The 15,442-nt window shown below is 43.9% G+C and overlaps 1 protein-coding gene across 2 annotated transcripts in view; it reads left to right on the plus strand.

Annotated features, from left to right (window-relative positions):
* MASP2 (MBL associated serine protease 2) overlaps positions 1-15,442 on the plus strand; it is a 252,671-nt gene that overhangs the window by 18,159 nt on the left and 219,070 nt on the right. For both annotated transcript variants that reach the window (XM_078642238.1, XM_078642239.1), the window contains exons 2-3: positions 10,657-10,879; positions 12,309-12,486. In XM_078642238.1, coding sequence (XP_078498364.1) covers positions 10,657-10,879; positions 12,309-12,486 — 401 coding nt within the window. The remainder of the gene's footprint in view (positions 1-10,656; positions 10,880-12,308; positions 12,487-15,442) is intronic.

The raw sequence follows: 15,442 nt of genomic DNA on the forward strand, positions 1-15,442 counted from the left end.
GGTGCATTGAGATGCAATTTATTACGTTGATGTCAATAAGCCTGTTATGTCCCTCTGGCTTCAAACAGGTCTGGGTCTACACAGGAAGGGTGGATTTAGCTGGGCAGCTCACAGCAGCAGAAGAGTCCTGGTGCAGCAACAGCAGGCCTTGGGTAGAAGAGTAGACTTTGAGCAGCAGGACAACATCTACAGCTGGGCAGTCCTTCTTCCTGGCTACAGGCCCAGAAGTGGTCTGAAGAGTTGAGTTTGAGGGCCCACAATTTATACCTGGTGCACACTTTTAAGTGGGAGATGCTTCTAGAGTCCTTCCCATACAGAGGTGTCTGAAATTTCCTGCGTCCCTGCCCGGGTTCCAGCTTGTCTGGGGGCACAAAACACTTGCGCGAAACCCGTTGCAAGTGTGTTCAGGCAGAGTCTTTGTGATGTGCAAGTGTGGTAGGTGACAGTTCCTCCCCTCGTCCTTACAGAGATGGCCCACCCAGACAACACATATTCTCTCTTTTTCTCACAATTTGGGAATATTATACAAAGACCAGCTGCCAGCTACACCTAGTCATGTAACTCAGAATACAGGTACCAAATGGCTAGAACAAGAAAATGCCAACTTTCTAAAAGTGGCATTTTTAGAATTGTGACTTAAACTCCAACTTTAACATTCAAGAGGTTTTTAAATCCTTTAGAGACAAAACTCGAGTTTCCTACCTGCTCCAAATTCAAGGTTATCACTTATTAAATGTAATAAGGTAACCCAATGTTATCCTATGGGAGAGGCAGGCCATGCAGTAGCGTAGAACAAATATAAGAGTTTTTCACAGCCAAGACATGTCCAACATTTTAAATACACTGCACCCTGCCCTATTGGCAGTATTTAACCTATCCTTCGGGTGACTTAGATGGAAAGTTTAGGCCTGGCAAAAGGTTTATTTTGCCAAGTCGAAATGTCTGTTTACAACTGCACCCACAGGCTGCAATGCCAGGCCTGACATATGTTTATAGGGTTACTTAAGTGGGTGACACAGCGAGTGTTGCAGGCCCGCTAGTAGCAGTTAATTTGCAGGCCATGGCTACATGTGGTATTACATTCCTAGGGATGTGCAAGTAAATTGCAAGTAAATTAAATGTGTCAATTGGGTGTAAGCCAACGTTACCATGTTTAAAGGAGAGAGCACAAGCACTTTAGCACTAGTTAGCAGTGGTAAAGTACGCAGAGTCCTAGGGCCAACAAAAACAAATTCAGCAAAAACAGGATGAGTAAGGCAAAACGTTTAGGGGAAGATCACCTAATAGACCTAATAGACCTCCTAAGTATTAATATAGTAACGTTTACTGTCTTAGTATTGCAATATATTCAATCTTATATCCAACCATAGTTGACAAAGGGACTCCATTCTATCGCGTTGGAGCTTTCTTCTTTTCTTAGAGTAATGTTAGTGCTGTAAATTTGCAGTTGGTGCAGGTATATTCTTAACACAACCCAGAAAAGCAATGAGAGCATCCAGATCTAGAGTGACATATATCATTTTGCTGGAGTTCAGTGAATACAGCACACCAATACCTATTCAGGTCAGGACAGTTCCATGATGAATGTAAAAAGTCAGTTATATCTTCTCCACATCTCGAGCAACAGGTATCTTCTGTGAGGTCCAACTTGTGTAGATTTTCCAGGCTATGATAGCATCTTTGTACATATTTGAATGTTATCAATCTGCGTCTACTATTTAATGATTGGTTGCAAAGGGGTTCTTTATTGCATTGCTGAATTGTCTCCTGCCATCGCAAGTTGGATTTCGGGGGGATCCTGGGGCAGAGCTCCATTTCAAAGCATACAAACATTATATTTTATGTGTGGGACTAGTGGAGTTATATAAGTAGGTTCTGTGTAAAAGTCTGCAAGCAAATAGCGGTGGGCATCGTGGATCCTACACTAAAGCAATACATCTAATGGATTTAGAATTTGGCCCTGATCCCGGATTTGTTCGGGTGATTTGAATTCCTTTCCAGAAAATAAACTGTCAATCTTTGTAATCTGTAGTCTCTTTAATTGAGCATCTGTCCCTCATTCTAGACATATTGTCAGCCATGCAGAGCTGCTGATCTAGAGCTCAGGAGCATATAACAGTGAGCCAACAGTATGCTTCAGTATCCAGTGCCATGGATAGGGGATTGGTGTCACTACAACGCATGCTTTTACCACGCATGCCTTTACAACGCGGTTTTTACCACGCAGTCCATTACAACGCATAATGCTTTTAGGCGCTGGATAGTGAATTATTTAATTTACTATTCCAACTCCAGTCCCCGTGGATAGCAGGGAAGGTGTTGGATAGTATATTAAATACATTCCCTATCCTAGAGCGCCCCCCAGCGCATTGCGTTGTAATGGTTTGCGTGGTAAAAGTTGCGATGTAATGGTAGTGCGTTGTAAAAAATTCGTTGTAACCGTGCTACACCCGGATAGGTAGTCGTCCCTACCGGGTCTATACAACTACATTTTCTTACGGAGTTGCTGAACAATTTCTCTACCAGAGTAGAACAGTGTGCTGCATCCTTCTCCAGCCATAAGTACAGGAGGCTGAGTGAAATTATATATCCAATGGTAAGTAAATCAGGACTATTCAACATGGTAATATAGCTCAAAGTCAGGGGCTGACAGGCCCCTCTGAATATAGGGAAGGATCAGCTTGGTCAATCCAATTCCCAGCTGTTTACCTGCCCATGCCAGTTTTATCATACGCTGCTGTAAATGTTGGAAGAATTATCGGGTTAGGAATACTGGTCTATTCAGAAAAAAGTACAACTGTTTTGGGAGTATCACCCCTTTCGTATTCGAGATTTGGCACGCTAAAGACACTGGCAATTTTATCCTCCCTTCCAGACTTCTATTTTCTCAGATAATTTGTGTAGGTTTGTACCGTAGTTACTGCTGAATAGAATCATGAGGTCTCTATGAACTTTAACTCCCAAGTATCAGACCGGGTCAGTTGTCCATTTTAAGGAGACGTCTTACAGGCAGGTGTGTGTAGCCACGGTTAGTGGAAAGATTACAGTCTTATCCCAATTAATTTTTAGGTCAGATAGGTTCCCAAATTGTAGGAATTGTAGAACAGGACAAAGGTTAATGGCAGGCATGGACGTCATTTAGAGGTTGTCAGGGGTCGCAGCTGTGACCCCTGGTTTGCCCCTTGCTGCCTCTGGCACTGCCTTTGCAACCACTGGCCTCAGCGGTGGCAAAAAAAAATTCTGTGAACACAGTGGCAGCTCGTCCTTATGGACGTCAGTTAGGGCTGCACTCTCTTTTCATTCTGGCAATTATTCTATTATACTAATGGTGGATAACAACATATATATATATATATATATGTGTGTGTGCATTATATTTTCACTATTAGTGTAATAAAATGGAGTTCAATCAGCTGACATATGACCCACCCTGGCAGCTGAGGTAAGAAAAATATGCTTTTAAATGTATATTGTGTGCATGCTTGCGGGTGAGAGTGTATTTATGTGGGAGTGTGTGTTTGTGTGTGTATACACATGAATGTGTGTGTGAGTGAAAGTGAAGGTCAAGGGGGTGTGATGTCACTTCTGCTACCCCTGGCATTTTGGTGAATTGAGGTACATAATAGCAGGGTCCCTGAATTAAAGTTAATGGTCATCAGGATAGGTGATACTATCAGTCGGTGTCCTGACAATCTAAGGACAAGATGTACATAGGGTTGGCATTGCGATTGTCAAATAGTGAATTTCTGAGATTCGCTGTTTGGAAATCACTAACAGCCATGTACTAATGTGTCTTTGACACATTTTGCGATTCTCAGTGGGTTGCAAATAGACCTACCTCATTAATATTCATGAGGTAAGTCTCAGTTTGTGATCCAATAGGAATAGCTAAAATCACAGGATGGTGGCCTGCTAGGGTCAGTAGACCAACGTGTCTGGGATTGGTTTTCAATAAAGCAAAACTTTATTAAATGCAACCCGTTTTCCTTTCAGGAATAAGGGATGCACTTCAAAACTGAAAATGAAAAGTGTTCTTTTCATTTTTCAAGAGTATGCAGTGGTACAGGGGACCACTGCCTGCTCTTAAAACATGTTTTCACCAACATTTACAGGGGAGAAGGGAATCAGTTGCTGAATCGCAAATAGGACTTGGTGCATGTAAAAAAGCCACTTTTCGTTTGCAAACGGCCTGATTCTGTGAATTGGGACATTTGCGATTGAAAATTAGCTTTGCACATCTGTCCCTTAGTCCTTTGTCTGTATGCCATTCTCAAATTGCACAAGCCAGCAGTTCAGCCACTACTACAGTCAGCAGAGGGGCAGTGTGCTACTGAATACTATGGGGGCGAGGGGCAGAAAAAAATAAAATTCTACTTACCTGCCAGCCGCAGCCTCTCCTCAGTCCTTATTCTGTCCACGACACATGGAAACAGTAAGCACACAAGCTTCCAGACTCCCCTAGCCAATCACAACACTGCTGTCACCAGCATGACATTGTGATTGGTCTGAGTGGCCTGGTTTGCCCTTCAGACAGGGACTCGGAGCCTGGGACAGTTCTCCACTCGGTGTACAATACAGCCTGGTGGAGAAATGCTAAGTGCGCATGGCGGTTTGGCCAACCCAAGATGGCTAATCAAATCGGTCGTCATGCGCATTTATGGTGCATCAACCACTCAGCCCCGCCCAGTACTAAAAAACAAACTGGCGTGATACGTAAAAACAAAATTATAATAATATTGCAGTATTATCGTTTTATTTTCCCCTTTTTTGACAAGTGGAGCGATCCTTCTCCACCTTAGCGGAGGCGCTGCCGCTGCAGGGGGCAGGCGGCAGGGGACAATCTTGCTTGGTCCCCCTGTTGACAGCAATGCGTTCAGTGCTTTGGTCATTAACACGGATACGGGCTGTGGGCTCTGTGTACAAACGTTCAACCAGACTCAAGAACACCCTGCTCACTCCGAGCCTCTCCAGAGCAGTACATTTGAAATCCCATTCAACTGAGTTAAAAGCCTTCTCGGCCTCAAGAAAAACTGATTTAGCACAAGTGTCAGGATCAATTTGGGAAACTGCTACAAAGAATGCCCTCAGACTAATGGCTGTATTCTAACCAGGTATGAAGCCTGACTAGTTAGGTAGGATGAGTCTGGGCACAAGGGGTGGGGGGGGGGGGGGGGGGGCAAGGCGAGTTGGTAAGATTTTGGCTAAGATTTTTGTGTCTGTGTTAAATAATGAAAGTTGTCAGTACGAGAAGCATAAGTCTGGTAACTTGTCTGGCTTGAAGAGAGTAATTAATCATGCCTTGTGCGTTATGAGAGTAAGGCGTCCTTTCTCTATCACAGTCTCAAAGATAGTCACGATATGTGAACCCAGCTGTTCTGCAAGCTCTTTATAAAAATTAGTCGTCGGGCCATCAGAGCGCAACGCATGGCCACTCGTCATGCCTCTTATAAGAGCTTTAATTTCATCCAGACTTAGCAGAATGTGAGATGCTCCCTATGTTTGGCTTCCAACCATGCCATAGTCATTTCATTGAGGTATTCAGTAACCTCAGACAGCTTAGATTTAGCTTGCGAGGTATAAAGTTCCGTACAATATTGTTTAAATTGCCCAACTCTTAAGGATGAATCCTAAAGTGGCGTGATTGCGGAAGGCTGTATACAGGTAATTATGTTGTTGGACGACTTAGGTTTAATAATTGTGCTAATGTTCTCCCCAACCATTCTCCTTCTCCGTAAATCACTGCAGCAGAATATTTGCCGATGTGATCGACTTAATGATCTGCAAATTCCTGGAATTCATGGTGCTTGGCTTATATTGTGTTCAGTATGATTTAGTCATTTGTTTATGCATGTGTTTTTCTTTAGGGAACCTATTTAATTTTTCTAATTTCATCACGCTAGTGCCTAGAGACCACAATACTCCAGCATGTTTGGCTATACCAATGTCCCTAACATATGCCTTAAAGGACTCCCACAGTTTCATGGTTCTCAACAGTGCCCAGGTTAAGATCAAAATATTTCTTTATGGCTGAGGCTAATTGATCTAAAAACTATGGGGCAGATTTACAAGAAAGTGACGCATCTGTAGAGATGCGTCACTTTCCCTGTGCCACCCTGAGGAACCCTTGCGCCACCATGTATTCGCTGTATTTACAATACGGTGCACCATGGCACAAGGATTGACAGATGCTTTGGAAATTCTGTTGGGGTAAAAGTCACACAATGCTAGAGTCATGTCGCAAGCACGACGCAACTTCAGCAATGCACTTTGAGGCCTATTCCTACTACACTGTGTCACTCCTTATGCCTACTTCAAGCAGGCGTAAGGTTTTGACTCAGTGGCGTCCTAGAAGTGACGCAGTGAAATCTTGTAGATTTCACTTCGTCAACTTAACGAGGCTTTCCTGCTTGGGGACGCCCACCCTGCATTCATTATACCTGACGCAGGGCTTTACAACATGACGCATCTCCCTACATGCGTCACTTTGTAAATAGGCCGCATTTTTTACTCTGCCGCTGCGCCACAAATGTGACGCAACAGCGGCTCTAAAATGTTGCAAGGGGCTTGTAAATCTGTCCCTATTTCTCCAGCCAAAGCACCTAAGGCGTCTATCTGGGATGCACAACTTTGTTAAAATGCGAGAATGATGGGAGTATGTGCGGAGACGGTGAGTGCATGACTGTCCCTGAGGCTACATCCCTGGTCATCAGGTTACAATCTATGCAAGTGCGCATGTTTTGTACTGCAGAGTGGGTACATACTTTAAGAGTTGGATTTCTGTGTCTCCAAATATCGAATTCCTTGTCCTAGACAATAATACTGTTTAATTCTCGGTCAGCCAACAAAAGTCTACTTGGGGGACCACTGCCAGTCGACCTGTCCAATGCCAAATTGGAACACAGTTAAAATCGCCCTCCCCATATTAGTGTATTACATTGAAAATTGGAGATACATTTCTGCAAATTTTCAAAGAATTGAGGATTACCATAATTAGGCCCATATTTGGGGACAAGGATTATTATATGTCCTTCGAAGACTCCCGTTTTTCAGACAAGTGCTGTTTCTAATGCACGCCAAGCATTATGTGCACTCATGAACGTTGTTACTGGCCCTGATGACACCCATTGGCCTCATTTCGCAGATTACCGGCCCTTGTAATTTCTCTGTAATAACTTCCGTGCTGAAAACGGGATGCTCAGTAATCCATTGCACAACCGCGGCGTTCGCTTTTCCACCGCGGTACACTAACATTTCTTATTGAAGGGCAAAGTCATGTGTTCACAATTTAAACAGGTTCCACTTTACCCTACATATTGCCCCCCGCACGGTGAATGTCTGTAAATGCTGGTTGTAATTATCGGTGCTCCTCGTATAGTCCTAATCTGACACGTGTCAGCAGGCACACCTTTCTTGCTTTACTTGCGGCGGTTGGGCAGTAATTCAATGACATGAAAAAATGCAATGCAATGGATGCCACTATTCCTGCCGACAACCCTAAGCACGGGGGCTCTTTAATGTGCCAGTGGCAGCATGTATATTTCCAAACAGCGGATCCTCCACACCGGAACCAACCAAGAGCACAACTGCGGGTTTGTGGAAATCCGTATTTAACTGCAACGGCATGTTGTGTTTCGGCTTGAAATGCCTTTATCAGATGCTCGTGACCAAGTCAGATTCCTGGATGTTGATGTTTAAAAGCCCATGCCTCCTTTTCATTGGAGGATGCATTTAAGCCAGCGAGAAAAGAATCCCAGTTTTAAAACAAGGGCTGTATCTGCGTGTACACACAAACACACTCACTCACTCACTCATTCACTCACTCACAGTACCATAATCCATTAAAGAGTGTGGTGTGTACAGAGAGAAGGACTACCAGTGATTCTTTTTGTTTAAATCTGTTTATTACTTTTTGTATTATTACAATCACAGATGTGTCAGAAACTCAGGATACAGTAGGGATGCCAGTTAACAAGTATACATTATGTCTTGGCAAAAAGAACATTGACAGGACAGGTTGTATTGCGAGCCATTTAGAGTAAGAACTGAAAGTGACACACTTAGTGCCTGTCGAGTCAGTTGGAAGCAAACAGACAGTAGACATATATATGATACCTGAGGAAGGGCCCTGCAATGCAGTTGCGTAATTACAGCATATGAGGGCATGCGCTGTTCTCAGTAAGCAATAATGCGCAATGTCAGGAATCAACAGTTAAGGATCTCAACCAGAAACAATGGAAGCACATGAAAAAGAAGAACCTTAGTAGTAACTGTCGTGCCAGCCCTAATTCTGTGACCCACCCCACCAACAAACAACACCGCCCATTTAGTTGCAAGTTAGATAGTTTGTGTCTGTCACCATAGATCATGTCGTTGGGCCCGGAACCAGGCGGAGGCACGTGCCCACTGCAGTAGGCCTGGCAGCGGAATTAAGACTGCACTAAGTAGCTTGTGAGTCCCCGCCAATAGCACAGCAAGTGTGGGCAAGCCCAGAGCATATGTATGATATCCGTGTTTACTAATCCACATTGGGGGCATAAAGCGTTGGTGCAGTGAAAGTATCTATTGATGTTGGCAGGAGTGAGGTAGGCCCTGTTCCCAATATGTAGCTGAAGACGGGTATTACGAGGTATGTGAGTGGGACCCTCCAACAGGGTGGACCATTCCTTATCCAAAAGGATAATGTATAATGCTTTAAAACTCATGAGAAGATGAGAGGTCCAAGTCAACATGTCTAATACCAAGACTATAGCTGAGGAAGTCTGTAACTCAGCACAAGGGAGGGTCATTGTCACAATTAATCAATGTTTTGGCATGCTCAAATCCAGGGTTAGATGGTAAATCCTTTCTGGTGGTAGACACCTTTGCAGCACAAAAATTGTATCTGACATGATTGTAGTAACTGTCTACCTTCAAACTTAGATCTCTGGTTATTAATTCTGAGTGGTGAAGGAGGGCTTTAGGGGCTTTGTGTGGGGGCAGTGTTTGTTTTTATTTGTTCTTCAATTGAGATCAAACTGTTTATTGTTGTTATTATTTTCCAAACCAAATTCATGAAATATTTCTAAATCTCATGGTCTAGTAACCAGAATATTATTTATTCACAAGAGAAAATTAAATATATGCTTAAACAAAATAGTGTGTTGCTTCTACAAGCCTGCTTTTTAATGCAGGGATGAGCTTAGGATGACCCCTCTCATACATCGCTTGAAGTCTGCTTGAAGTCGCTCTGTCCCATAGCTCAAGTGAGCATTTCCTGTGTACCAATGGCAGGGGCAGCCCAACATGGTTGCACTACTGAATATCAACCGCTAGGATATTGGGGTACAAGAATATCGAGGACAGAATAGCGAGGTACACATTTTTGAAAAGTAAGTGCAAATAGAGAAGTATAAGTTTACTCTTCTTAACTCAACATCTACATACTTTGAAGATATATATATCAGCAAGGAACATCCGGAGTTAAGTATAGATAATCTAGACTTACTTACCTGTCCATTTTTTTATTATTATTTTGTCCTCAATATTGTATCCCATCGATATTCAGGTGTCGATATTCAAGATGCTCACCCCGACAGTAAATAAAGCCAGTTGTAATATTGATTGTCATGAGACTTTCTGTTCGCAGACCATTTGACCAAAGAACTCTCTTGGCATTGGTGAAAGCAGCTTAAGTACAACACATTTCTTTTCATGATCCACATCAAAAGGATCACCTCAGCCTGCAGGTACAACAGTTAATAAACCGCTAATACCTCACCAAAGCATTGTTCCATCCATGCTTCTCACGGACAATGCACTAGACCCTTCCACAGCCAATTTCAAGTTGACTGCTTAACTTCCACATATTAGAAAGGAATTAAAAAAAAAGTATTTTCAAGAAACAGTGAATCACTCATTGATGAGGACTGCCCACTTTCTAGTCCATAAGGTCTATAATAAAGAAATGTTTCCTTCTTTTTCTGGGCAATGCGAAGAGTGGATAGCTAACCCGAGGAACTCTCCTGGTGCACCTTATCTATTTTCTGCATCTTTGCTCTTGGTCGTGCTTATAATCAGCTCCCCAGTTCCCTCTCTCTATATATTATGTCACACTGGTGTTTTGTAGTTGCCATTGTATCATGGTTTAAATGCCCTCTATTTCTGCTAGTTCCTGGTTAAAACTCTATGCAAACGTGATATCTTGCCTCCCTTTCCCACACTGTCTGCCCTTGATCATGCCATTGTCTCCTCTATGTTACAGTGTCTTCTCTTCCTTCTTTCTGGCGCAGGCTCTGCTGTGTTTCTTTCATTGTGTCATGTTTCTTGTTCCCTTTCTGCCTTAGGACCATATCTGTGTCCTGCCCTTCAATTCCTGTCTTCATTTCCTAAACTACAGCTGCAGAACCAACAGTGTCCCACACTGACCAGTGAACCATGCCTCCTATTCCTCTCTCCATGCTGTACCTCCACCACTGCTTTTTCTTGGCGATCGCATTATGTGCGCCTTTCGCTCCATCTCTAAATTAGACTCCCTGATGTCTCTTGCCATCATATCCTGTTTCAAACTCCCCCTCACTGTCCTAGCTCTGCCTGTGTCTCCACCAATATCTAATGTGTCTTATAGTGCTTCCTCTTGGCTTTACATCAATGTCTCCTGTTTTCTCCCTCTATGACTAGGCCGCAGCTGAGACTACTCGTGGCTATCATATGTTCTGCAGGAGCCTTCGTTGCTCCGAATGTGATGTTCGGTAGGATCGCCTCGCCGGGCTTCCCTGACACTTATCCTAACCATGTGCTGAGGAACTGGACCCTCTCTGTGCCTCCAGGTTACATCATCCAGCTCTACTTCACACACTTCGACCTGGAGCTCTCCTACTTGTGCGAATATGATTACGTCAAGGTGAGTTGAGTAGTACATAGAACATGTGGACGGGACGCGGCAGAGCGTGAGGGAAGGCTGGTGGTGAAGATGACCTGGAAGGGTGCCGGACACAAGGGAGGTTGAGGTTGCTGGAGACGAAGGTACCAATACTTAGGGTTACAGAGATGACAGACTGGAAACTACTAATGAAAGGATAGAAGGACTCCTGTTAAATCGGGCAGTTTTCCTGATAGCTATGTGGCTGGTGGAGCAGAGGAATAACTAGACAAGACACATTTTAAAGTTCAACGGCGTAAAATGCACTGACAGTGTTAACTTACGAATTGGAAAGAAGAAGTTGGTTTCCAGTTTCTCCTCAGAGGTTCATTTTTGCTTCAGCTTCTCTCAATGGCAGTCGTTGCCTCTTTCAACAGGGTCTCTTGCATTTGTCTGGTCTCCAGGTGTTCATTGACTAGGTGCAGTCCTGCTATGCTGGTTCTTCTGCGCTTGTTTCGGGTTCCTAGTTCCATGACGTGAGGTACTCCTTCCCTTCCCGCTCATGGACATGTCGTTGCCTTTCCTGCATCTGACAGTATCAGCCTCTTCTCTCAGTTATGGTTGAGTCTTCTCCTTGCAGGACAGTGATCCACCGAGCTTCACTGGTCTCCGTTATCGCTTGAGTCACTTCCCTCTAAAAACGCAGGTCCTCCAGAATCTGCAAGAGGCTCCTCCGAGGTTGCTGTTTCCTCCACAAGTGCTTCCAGGCCGTCTCTCAGCTCTTACTGACAGCACCTCCTGCAAGCTCCCCAACTCCCATAAGCAGCTTCTGAGCACCCCCGTGAAATTCTTTTTTGTTAACTCTTCTCCCACATTGAGCTTCTCAGCTCCTCCTGCTACTCTTTCTGCTCCAGAGACCTGAACTCTACCAAATAGTAATTTCCCTCCAATCAGCTTCTTTGCTGCAAACCACTGCTCTGCTACATCCTGTTTCTCCTTTGTACTCTGCTATTACTCCCCATGGCTCCCAGATGTTTTTTCAACATAAAGTGAGTAACTTGTTGATTGTTGTCATATTTGGGGATGTAAAGGCCTCCTGCTAAACTCTGAATCAAGTTTTGTTGATTTCTTTTCCGAAGTGTTCTACAGTTTGAGAGCATTAGCATTGTCAATGTAAAAGGGACAGCCACATTGCAATTGGGAGCTTCTGGACCTTGGCAAGATGGGGTTGGAGGCTCCTGGAACTTGTGGTCTGGTAGGTGGCAGCTATCTCAACATAAGGGAAAGAGAGCAAGAGGATGCTGGTATCTAGGAAGCAAGGATGAATGACGGCTGATGAATTGAGAATCAGTGATGGGAGGCTACTTGGTAAAGGGACAGAGGACAGGTATTTGGCAAATGTGACTGTGCCCAGCTCAGTGTTTAGATTATATGCCAGTCTAGCTCATCATGTGCATCTTGTGCTTTATAGATCATTTCCGGTGGAAAACAGGTGGCCTGGCTTTGCGGCAGTGAGGGTACAGACACAGAGGAAGCTCCTGGCAACAAGCGGTATTACTCCATTGATAACTCGATGACCATCACCTTCCGATCGGATTATTCCAACGAGAAGAGAGTCACTGGCTTTGAAGCCTTCTACGCCGCACGAGGTATGAGCAGCATGGCCTTCCCTTGAGTAGATCAACATCAAGCAGAGCAGTCACCACCATGGCAGCGGGGTTCTTTTGGTGCATTAGTGGCTTTTGCCAACAGAAATTCCCATTGAACATTGTGGTTTGCTTTGTTTTTTTTAATGATTATTTTTGCCATGTCAGTCACAAATGTGGTTTGCATTCTGACACGATGTTTATCTGTTGAAAACCAGATAAATGAAGAAGTATGAGAAAGGGGCCAGGCAGAGTCTATATGGTCCCAGTTTTGTGTATAACATGGGCCTATTCGTCCGATAACCACATATCCACACATTTCCATTGTTATTTCTCCATTATATGTGTATTGTTCCTAACACTGAAGCAAGTTTGCAGCTGATCATAGAGAACCTCCCTAGGTGTTATATGATGTCAAAAGACAGTCAATAATACATATGCCAGAACTTAGGCTATGCCACTGTGTGATTGCATTGTTGGCTAAAGATTTAACGCTGCTCTAGCTCCCTTGAAATTTGCCTAAGATTTATGAGTGGCGATGGTGGGTATAAATAGGGATTTCAGAGTGTACCTTCACCTTTGACATTGAAAGGCTGTGAATACAGGAAAAGTATGCTACCAACTGGAAGAATCTTTTATAATGAGTGTTAAATCGGGTTGCAAACCTGTCACCTCGAGTGTAATTTAGACCACAAGTGTAAAGTCTTGCTTGGTCTGGGTAATTGCAATATGAACAGCATCAGATGCACATCCAGAAATTCAGCAGTTTGTTAATGAATGGGTCCAGAAATATGGTTGCCAGAGTATCGTCCTGTCACTTATTTTCTGAATAGGTGAACTTTCCAGCTTGTTCATTTAACATTCAGCCGTAACATCCATCTGACACATGTTTCGCCCTTTTGATATTACATTTTTTTCAAGGCTTATTTTTAGGAAGGGCCAAATGTGTGAAAAGAATGTCGTAAACAGCACACTGCTTAGTATGTGCGCAGCATGTAGTGGTCTAATTTTCAATCCTTAACAGTAAGAGATACTACATACCTATTCGTATTCGTCATGGTGTTTAAGGATGATGCGAATCACTTCTAAGGGAGCTGTAGTCCCAAGGCAAGTGCTGTGATATGCAGTTGGGATTGTTCGGTAACTGCTTTGCATGCAGAGCGATTTGTCTAATTACAACAGTCAACCTCTGTTCCCATGACAGTTTAGTAGAGAGCAAGGTCAGGTTTTGTGGTCAGTGGATATAAGATAAATTTAGCTGGAGTAAGCACATTAATCTGCTGTTAGCCCACTGTTGCGTGGAAAAAGAGGATTGAAAGTTTAATTGCAGTATTGTAAACTTAGGAATGGGTAGGACATAAATATCTGAGAAAAGTCACTGAGGTTTAAATTCTTGGTTTCTGATCACATTAGTGCTCGCAGATAAGGGATAGGAGCATCGTTTTGTAACTGCCCTTGACTTCTAAATGTTAGTAAAGGTGTTATTGTGACTAAGTACGTTTCACAATCACACCACCATTGACTGGTTAAGCACAGAATGTAAACTTTGGCCAATGGAGCTCATGCAGTAACATGGCCTATAACTGTTTATGGAGTCAGCAATTACCAAACAAATGGAAGACAAGATTCCTCAACTCTTTGGGCACCACCACCTGGATGGGACAAAAAAAGGATAAATGCACAGCATCCATAATTAAAACTTTTGCGCCACTGGAACATCACTTTTTGTGATGTTCTGGTGGCGCAATGTGCCATAGCATATTTACAAGGCCACGTAAAGTCACTTTACGTGGCTTTTCATGGCCTTGTAACCATGTGCCCCTCTCACAGTGTGAAAGGGGCGTTCCATGGCTGTTGCTGTGGGTGCTCCCTCGGAACACCCATGAAATTTGAAGCATTCCTAGATTTATGAGACATTGTAAACCTGGGAATACATCAGAATCTAGCTCCACCCCAAAATGTTTTCATTTCTCCTCGTTTTCCATAGAAAGAGGAAATCGTCTGAATTGATTGATTTTGTGCAGGAACGTGTCTCTTCCTGCACAAAATCAATCAGCCCCGCAACATAGGCACCCTTGCACCATGGTGCAAGGGTGCCTGGGTTGGCGCATGGCAGACCATTGTGCACCAGCGCAGGGCAAAAGGGCAAGAAAGCTCCGTATCTTGTAGATATGGCGTATTCCTGTCCTTTTCTTTTGACGTAGGGCAGCGCCGCAAGATTCCTTGCGGCGCTGCCCTGCACCAAAACCTCATTAATGAGGCCCCAAGTATTATTGGATATTCAAGAAGACCATTTCTGTCTCACAAGCTCAACATCAGACTGGCAGCTGCCAAAAAGATGGTACTTTGCAACGCCCTTAGAAGAAAGGCAATATTGTTTATGTTTTTGGGATTTTTATTGCGCACAAATACCCTGGGGTGTCTCGGCGCATATCGGACTTCCTGGGACAGAGAGCCGCCAGATGGATCATTGATTAAATAACCAGGTTTTCAGAAGTTTACGGAAGATGATAAGAGTGGGACTGGTTTTGATGGACAAAGGGAGAGAATTCCACAGCCTGGGGGTTGCTACTAAGAAACGTCTGTCTCCCCAGCTAGTGGTTCTGGTACGTGGGACAGAGAGGAGGTAGGTGCAGGATGAGCGAAGTGATCTTTTAGGAGCGTAAATCCGAAAAGCATCCTTAAGGAACCTGGGTCCTGAGTCATGGATGTCCTTGTAGGCGATACAGAGTGCTTTAAACTTTATCCGACTCTTGACTCTTAGCCAATGTAGGTGACGTATGGCCGAAGAGGTGGGGCGGCAACTGGGGATGCCGAGCAGGATTCTGGCTGCAGCATTTTGCACTGATTGCAGTTTGGTTAAAACCTGTTCTTGCGTGCTGAGGAAGAGAGCGTTGCCATAATCCATCTTAGAAAAAACGAGGGTGGTGATCAATTTTTTCCCTGCAGCTGGAGGGAG

Source organism: Lissotriton helveticus, chromosome 5_1 (assembly GCF_964261635.1).
Source record: "Lissotriton helveticus chromosome 5_1, aLisHel1.1, whole genome shotgun sequence".
In the NCBI taxonomy this organism is placed as follows: domain Eukaryota; kingdom Metazoa; phylum Chordata; class Amphibia; order Caudata; family Salamandridae; genus Lissotriton; species Lissotriton helveticus.